The sequence below is a fragment of the Hordeum vulgare genome, chromosome 1H, assembly GCF_904849725.1.
Source record: "Hordeum vulgare subsp. vulgare chromosome 1H, MorexV3_pseudomolecules_assembly, whole genome shotgun sequence".
Lineage (NCBI taxonomy): Eukaryota > Viridiplantae > Streptophyta > Magnoliopsida > Poales > Poaceae > Hordeum > Hordeum vulgare.
This window is the reverse complement of record NC_058518.1, coordinates 255259533-255268527: the sequence shown is the minus strand read 5'-3', so window position 1 is coordinate 255268527 and position 8995 is coordinate 255259533. Positions and strand designations below refer to the sequence as shown.

Here is an 8995-nt window from a genome sequence, read left to right as displayed (position 1 = left end):
AACCCTCTCTTTCTTTTTTAATTGTCTGCCACATCAGCATGTTTGTTAGTCCCAAATACATGATACTACCTTAGTTACTCCCACTATAGCCAGCCTCATTGGCACAGAGGAATCTTGATCTTGGTTTCTTTGGACAAGTGATCTCTGACAGTTTACTCACAAAAATGTCTGCGTCTGACTGACTTGTTCTAGTACAGTATTATTTCTCAAAGATAGCTGACTTGACTTATTTTACCCAGGAACCCCCCATGCCAGTCCACTAGTTCTAACTATACAAGAAGCGAATCACGCGCATAACCAGGCTCTCCGGAGTATTATAGGGACGATCAGCAGCGCTAGAGTATTAATGGCAAGAAGCTTCAGAGAAAGAAAGAATTTTACCACTCACGCCCCCGTTCTCTTGGTCTAGGACGAATGGAACAATACGGGTCACTCGACTCAGGTCAGTTGATTCAAATCGCGCGATCAACTGATCTTGTCAGAGATTGATCCCCGGGCATCTCAAAGACGTGGATGGTTGATCTGGTTCTGCACTTGAGGGAGTAGTAGTAGTAGATGACGTTTCTCAGAAACTGAGACTGTGACACAAGATTGAAGGGAACCTCGCCATTCAAACTCCTCCGTGAACAGTTGGTTGACACGCACAGTTTCTGATGTGCCACTAGGACTTGTAATATCTGCCATAATCACAAGGCAGTTAGTATTCTCCTCTGAATCCAAAGATTAAAAATTACACTACTGGTAAGAAGTGTCATGCCACCCTATCAACTGGATGGATGCATCTTTTCTGACATGGCCACAAGCTGACTTCTGAATCCTTAATTACTCATCTCATTTTTTTTCGATAAAGAATTACTCATCTCATGTGCACGTTCCTTTGCTTCTTTGTAGTATAAACTTAAACTGTATACTTAAATCACACTTGGTTTGCTTAATCCCGTGGCAGAGGCAGACCGTAGAGTACACAAAAATTGACTTAAGATCCCCACTGTGTTTGTCGTCACTGAGAAACTGATGACCAAGGAGTGAACACCAAGGCTGCTGCTAGAACTAGAACTAGAACTAGAACTAGAACTAGAACTAGAACTTGAACCCGCTCGCTGCTTTGTCGAGCCAAGTTCTCTTCTTTTCTTTTGATGCCCTCGCGCCTCCCCCGGTATGAAGCGACACAACTCTGCCGCGCTCCCGCCGTCCACGGGCGGCGAGATGCATCTGGAGACGGCGGGCAAGGCGGGCAAGGCATACAAGCGGCCTGGCCGCTGCTCCCGCTTCTGCTCCGTCCTCATCATCGCCGCCGCCTTCTGGATGCTGGCACGCCACTGCTACGACTACGCACATGGCGGCGTCGCGAGCGTCGAGCACGGCCGTGCGTCCTCGCCACGCCGCGGCATGTCGCCCTTCTCCGACCCTGCCGTCCCGCCTCAGTCTGATGCCGGCGACCGGAAGATTTCCTCCGACAAGGAAGCGCGCGAGCTCGCTGCGGCGGAGGAGAGGCGAATGCGAGGCCTGTGCACCGGCCAGTACATCTACGTCCAGGAGCTGCCTTCCCGCTTCAACACGGACATGGTCTGGGACTGTGAGGACCTCTTCGCCTCCAAGGACAAGTGCAAGTACACGGCCAACGGCGGCTTCGGCCCGCGGCTCAGCGGCGGCGGCGACGTGCTGCAGGAGACCGGGTGGTACGACTCCGACGAGCACAGCCTGGACGTCATCTTCCACGACCGGATCAAGCGGTACGAGTGCCTCACCAACGACTCCTCCCTGGCCTCCGCCGTCTTCGTCCCGTTCTACGCCGGCCTCGACGTGGCGCGTCACCTCTGGGGGCACAACGTCTCCACGCGGGACGCGATGGCGCTGGAGATGGTGGATCTGGTCACCTCGCGCCCCGAGTGGCGCGCCATGGGCGGTCGAGACCATTTCTTCGTCGCCGGCCGCACCACATGGGACTTCCGGCGGCAAGACGACGTCGACACTGAGTGGGGAAGCAAGCTTTTCCGTCTGCCGGCCGTCCGGAACATGACCGCGCTCGTCGTGGAAGCCAGCCCGTGGGACCGGAACGACGCCGCCATCCCGTACCCGACCGCATTCCACCCGGCGACCGACAAGGCCATCTTCTTCTGGCAGGACCGGGTGCGCGGGCTGGAGCGCCAGTGGCTCTTCTCTTTCGCCGGCGCCCACGCCGAGGACAGCAAGCAGTCCATCGCAAGCAACCTCGTCGAGCAGTGCAGGGCGTCCGCCGCCTGCTCGCTGATGGAGTGCAGCAAGAAGGGGCCGAGCAACCAGTGCGATTCCCCGGCCAGCGTCATGAAACTCTTCCAGAGCTCGACGTTCTGCCTCCAGCCGCGGGGCGACAGGTACACCCGCAGGCTGGCCTTCGACGCCGTGCTCGCCGGTTGCATCCCGGTCTTCTTCCACCCCGGCACGGCGTACGTGCAGTACACCTGGCACCTGCCCAAGAACCACACCGATTACTCGGTGTACATCTCGGAGGAGGACGTGCGCAGGAACGTGAGCGTGGAGGACACGCTGCGGCGGATACCGCCGGACGCCGTCGAGAGGATGAGGGCCGCGGTCGTGAGCCTCATCCCGGCGGTGACCTACAGCGACACGTCAACGAAGCTTGAGTCGACGGTGAATGACGCGTTCGACGTGGCGCTGTGGGCCGTCATTCGGAAGGTGGCCAAGACGAGGAAACGCATCGTGGAGGGCCGCCCGGAGGATGAGAGGCAAGAGATGTATAGTTGGAAGTACCCATTGTTGGGACAAGGACAGAAGGCTGAGGATCCCCATGAATGGGATCCGTTGTTTGCCTTCAATTAGCTTAGCTCGTTGTTGGATTATGTGGTTTCAACTACTCCATCCCTTCCATAATTTTTGTCCTAGTTTACTTCAAATTTCGAACTAAAACAATGACATGAATTGTACTGTAGAACGTAGCGATTACTTTTTTATGAAACTTAGCTCACGGGCAATCATTGATTTTCGTTTAAACTTTATGTAGCACATGTGCCATTTAGTTTTTGAGGAAATAGCATAAAACTATTAGTTTACACGTTATGGTTCCAAAAAACTATCGGATTTTAATTTTTTTCGAAAAACTACCAAACGCGTGGTTCGCTGTTTCAAAAAACCCAAAATCTTCGTTGTTAAAAAATTAAACAGGTTTATGATAGATCGGGCCCGCACCTAGATGATCCGTCTATTTGACCGTTAACTGACATTTAGGTCCCACATGCCAGTTTCGTCTTCCTCCTCTCTTTCTTCTTCCTCTCTATCTAAACTCTTCTCTCCCCCGTGCCTCCCGAGCCGGCGATCCTCCCCTCCACCCCGAGCCGGCAGCGACCCTTCCTCCCCTCCCCAGCGTCCCCATGGTCGTGGGAGGTGCTCACCGGAGCTCATGGTGGTGGAGTTGGCGACGAGGAGGCAGGGGACGCAGGGCATCGGTGGCTGCCACATGCGAAGCAGGGAAGGCATGGCATGGCAACAGCCACAGGGGAGGCATGGCATAGCGGCCGGTGTAAACGAGGCAGGGCGTGACGGCGGCCGCAGGCAAGGAATGACGTGGATCCAGCCGTGGCTCGCCGGCCGCAAGCAAGGCAGGGAGTGGCGGCGGCCGTATGCGCGGAATGGCTTGAATCCGGCTACGGCTCGCCGGCCGTAGGTGATGCACGACGTAAATCCGAACGCTGCGGGCGTGGCTCCTCGCCGTGAGGAGGCGGCGTCACGGTCTCGTGCAGAGTGCTCGGGGTCGCGCTCATGGCTGCCACGGGCACAACTCCTTCGACTTTGGAGGAGGGACCTGATTGCTTTTTGTAAAAATATTTCAAGGACCTGATTGCTTTTTCGAAAGACTTTCGAGGACCTGATTGCTTTTCTAGACACTGACATGTAGGCCCTACATGTCACTTAACGGTCAAACACACGGTCAAATAGACTTATCGTTTAGGTGCGGGCCCGACGTGTCATAAACTTGTTTAATTTTTTAACAACGAAGATTTGGGTTTTTTTGAAAGAGTGAACAACGCGTTTCGTAGTTTTCTGAGAAAAAATAAAATTCGATAATTTTTTAAAACCATAACGTGTAAACTAGTAGTTTTATGCTATTTACTCTTAGTTTTCAGACGCCGCAAGTTCAAGTCTGATAGAGCGCCCCGCTATGCATACATCCAATTTTCTGTTGAGCCGAGGATCAAGGCCTCGATACCGAAATAAGAGAGCATCTACAGCGGGTTGTCTTAAGCCCGTATCTTATGTCCGTGTTGACCGCGTGGTAATCGGTGATCATGCAATTTCGACCCAGGCTTCTCAAAATGACCTCACATGGGTGGGTTGACCGGTACCCCTTCATATCCAGTTTAAATATAGGGTAGATATAGGAATGTTCGGGCACGTCCGTCATGTCGAACCCAACAATCCGATCCCATCGGAAATTGGACCAAATCCTTGAAACCCTCCCTCCTCCTTCCGCCGCCCTCCAACCTTTCCCGAGCCCGAGCCCAAGCCGTCTGCCACCCTTACTGCTCATCCTCGCCACCTGTCTCGATCTGCCGCCGTATATGTATTTCAACCCTGCCCCGACCGCAACAATGGAGAGACAGTCCACCTCATCCATCGGCGTCCCTTCCTCCACCGCATCTCCCAAGGCGGAGAATATTGCTCGAAGTTGCGGCGTTGTTGACAGTGAGAGAGGAAGACGGTGGCGGCGTCGCAAGGAGGTGTGGACATGCTACGTACATGAGTTGTATCCCCCGCCACGCCCGCCATATTACGCTGTCCTATACTCTTGGGACGGAGGAGGATTCAACGACTGGCTGGGCCACTCCGGATAGGTTTCCGCCGATGTAGATGCCGACGGTCAATGAATGTGACTCACCCCAGCTCATTCGGGAGCGAATGAGCACACACACCGGAGACACCCGGGTTGCACTCGACATGTTCGACGGTATGCCAGAACAAGATCGGGTATGTTTTATTTGCTCTTGTCCGGTCAAATGTTCAATGTTTTGCATGGACCACTAGTTTGCTCATGATGAATTCTTGTAAACCATGATAATCTAGGAGGCATACTTGTCAAGCATGATCAATGACAATGAAGATTCGGTAGCAATGGATTATGAATTGGAGGCCACCACCGCATTTGATGTTGGAACAATATATGATCCCAGTCCGAGCAAGAAGAAGAATAAGAAGAAGAGCAAGACGGCGAAGGCAAGAGGTCTGACTTTGTCAAGATTTAAATATATCTTGTTGGTAAAATCTTGGTTGGCCATGCTACTGCAACAAAAGACCTTCCAACGGCGCCAGAAACACGTGCTGATGGGAGACTGTTCTTGTCTTGATACTCCTCAGCAAAGGATTCCCCCCGTGGCCTTGGAGCCTTGCGTTGGTGTTCCCTCGAAGCGGAAAGGGTGATGTAGCACATCAGCGGTAAGTATTTCCCTCAGGTTTGAGAACCAAGGTATCGATCCAGTGAAGGAATATCACAAGTACCTGCACAAACACAAATAGCTTTCTCCCAACGCTATGAAGGGGTTGTCAATCCCTTATAGATTGTTTGCCAAGTGAGAACTGAAAGCAACAAAGTAACAAAGCAAAGTAAAAGCGAAAGTGGAAACGATAGGTGTGAATAGACCCGGGGGCCGTAGTGTTCACTAGTGGCTTCTCTCATGAAAGCAAGTAGACGGTGGGTGAACAAATTACTATCGAGCAATTGATAGAACCGCGCAAAGTCATGACGTCATCTATGGCAATGATTATATCTATAGACATCACGTCCAAAACAAGTAGACCGATACTTTCTTCATCTACTACTATTACTCCACACGTCGACCGCTATCTAGCATGCATCTAGTGTATTAAGTCCAAAAGAATAGAGTAACGCCTTAAGCAAGATGACATGATGTAGATGGACAATCTCATATCTACGATAAAAGCCCATCTTGTTACCCTTGATGGCGACAATACGATGCATGCCTTGCTGCCCCTTCTGTCACTAGGAAAGGTCACCACACGGTATGAACCCAAAACCAAGCACTTCTCCCATTGCAAGAATCATAGATCTAGTTAGCCAAACAAAACCCAAGACTCGGAGAGACTTACAAGGATATCAAATCACGCATATAAGAAATTAGCAAAGAGTCAAATATATATCATAGATAATCTGATCACAAATCCACAATTCATCGGATCTCGACAAACACACCGCCAAAGAGGTTTACATCGGATAGGTCTCCATGAAGATCATGGAGAACTTTGTATTGAAGATCCAAGAGAGAGAAGAAGCCATCTAGCTACTATCTACGGAACCGTAGATCTGAAGTGAACTACTCACGAGTCATTGGAGGGGCGATGATGTTGATGTGGAAGCCCTTCAACTCCAAAGTCCCCTCCGGCAGGGCATCGGGAAGGGTCTCCAGATGAGATCTCGCGGAAACGGAAGCTTGCGGCGGCGGAAAAGTGTTTTCGTGGATTCCCCTATTTTTCTGTATTTTAGGGAATATATAGGCGAAGGAGCTAGGTCAGGGGGCGCCAGGGAGGCCACTAGCCTGGTAGCCGCCGCCCCCTGGTGGCGGCTACAGGGCTTGTGGGCCCCCTGTAGCTCTCCTGCCTTGGCCCTCAAGCCCCCTGATCTTCTTCCGTTCGGGAAAAATTTATTTCGGGGATTTTATTCTATTTGGACTCAGTTCCAAAATCAGATCTGAAAAGAGCCAAAAACACAGAAAAAACAGGAACTGGCACTTGGCACTGAATTAATAAGTTAGTCCCAAAAAAGATATAAAAGGTACATAAAACATCCAAAGATGACAAGATAACAGCATGAAACCATCAAAAATTATAGATACGTTTGAGACGTATCAAACATCCCCAAGCTTAACTCCTGCTCATCCTTGAGTAGGGAAGTGATAAAGAATGAATTTTTGATGCTTTCATGCTACCTAGAATAGATGTCCTTTGTAACTCCTCTTATGTGACATGAATGTTCAGATCCATTAGATTCAAAACAATAGTTTGTTATTGACGAGGAAACAATAATACTTCAAGCAAACTAGCAAGGTAATCATGAACTTTCAAAATAACAAGGCCAAAAGAAAGTTATCCCTACAAAAGCATATAGTCTGGCTATGCTCTATCATCATTGCACAACGAATTTAAATCATGCACAACACCGGGATTGGCCAAGTAATTGTTTTCACACCTTTACTTTCTCAAACCTTTTCAACTCTCACGCAATACATGAGCGTGAGCCATGGTTTTAGCACTATAAGTGGTGTGGAGTGTGGTGGAGGTTGCAAGACAAACAAGGAGAAGATGATCACATTAACAAGGCATATCAATGAGCTGTGGAGATGCTCATAAATAGATATCAATGTGAATGAGTAGGGATTGCCATACAAATGATGCACTAGAGCTAAGAGTATGTGAAAGCTCTTTAAAGAAAACTAGTGGGTGTGCATCCAACTTGCATGCTCACGAAGACCTAAGGCAAATTTGAGGAAGCCTATAATTGGAATATACAAGCCAAGTTATGTAATGAAAATTTCCCACTAGCTATATGGTGGTGAAAAAACGGGAGACTCTCAATCATGAAGATCATGGTGCTTAATAAGCACAAGTGTGGAAGGATAGTAGCATTGTCCCTTCTCTCTTTTTCTCTCATCATTTTTTTGGGTGGGCTCTTTGGCCTCTTTTTTTATTTTATTTTATTTTTTATTTTGGTGGGCATCTTTGGCCTCTTTTATTCCCTCACATGGGACAATGCTCCATCAATGACGATCATCACACTTTCAACTCAAAACTTAGAGCAACGGTGACTCTATATGGAATGCATTCGGTAGTGTACCGTGACATTGATCTAGCATGGCATAGACATTAATGGAAACATCATGCTAGCTATCTTACGATCATGCAATGGCAGTGTAGACGTGGTGGCACATGTCATGGTGGTAGTTGCATGGCAATATATCTCGGAATGACTTTGAAAAAGCCATAGTAGGTAGGTATGGTGGCTGTTTTGAGGGAGGCTAATGGTGGGTTTTGTGCACCGGCAAAAGTTGCACGGCACTAAGAAGATAGTGATGGTGGAAGGTGAAAGTGCATCTAAACCATGGACTCAACATTAGTCATGAAGAACTCATATACTTGTTGCAAAAGTTTTAGTAGTAATCGAAACAAAGCATTCAACGCATACTCCTAGGGGAAGGGTTGGTAGGTATAAACCATCGCGCGATCCCGACCGCCACACAAAGGATGACAACCAATAGACTAATCATGCTCAGACTTCATCACATAACGGTTCACCATACGTGCATGCTACGGGAATCACTAACTTCAACACAAGTATTTCTAGATCCACAATACCTTACTAGCATAACTTCAATATTACCACAACCACAACTCAAAACTAATTGAGATGAATCAAACTTCTCTAACTATTCAATGCACATGAAGGTGGAAGTTTTCATATCCCTTTGGATAACTACCCCTTTTGAGACTAATTTCAAAGTATAGATCAACTACCAAGCCACGCACCGCTGTGCTCTAAAAGATATAAGTGAAGCACATAGAGCAAAATCAACTAGCTCAAAAGATATAAGTGAAGCACATGTGAGCTGAATTGTCTACCAAAGGATATAAGTGAAGCTCGACAAAATCACGGTGAATGCATGTATCTCTCTCTAGGTTTGCAGCAAGGATGATTGTGACACAACAAAAATGAAAGAGTCCTACGATACAAGACGCTCCAAGCAAAACACATAACATGTGGTGAATAAAAATATAGCCCCAAGTAACGTTACCGATGGATTGAAGACGAAAGAGGGGATGCCTTCCCGGGGAATCCCCAAGCTTAGGCTTTTATGGCATCCTTGAATCATCTTGGGGTGCCTTGGGCATCCCCAAGCTTGAGCTCTTGCCACTCTTTATCTTTTTGTCCATAAGAACTTCACCCAAAACTTGAAAACTTCACAACACGAAACTTAAACAGAAACTCGTGATA

The 8995-nt window shown here is 48.7% G+C and overlaps 1 protein-coding gene across 1 annotated transcript; it reads left to right on the top strand.

Annotated features, from left to right (window-relative positions):
* Nucleotides 1-665: 665 nt before the first annotated feature.
* On the top strand, nt 666-2991 carry LOC123409256 (xyloglucan galactosyltransferase KATAMARI1 homolog). The gene has a single exon (XM_045102208.1). It carries the CDS (start codon nt 1159-1161, stop codon nt 2818-2820), a length of 1662 nt encoding a protein of 553 aa, XP_044958143.1. The 5' UTR covers nt 666-1158; the 3' UTR covers nt 2821-2991.
* Nucleotides 2992-8995: the final 6004 nt, after the last annotated feature.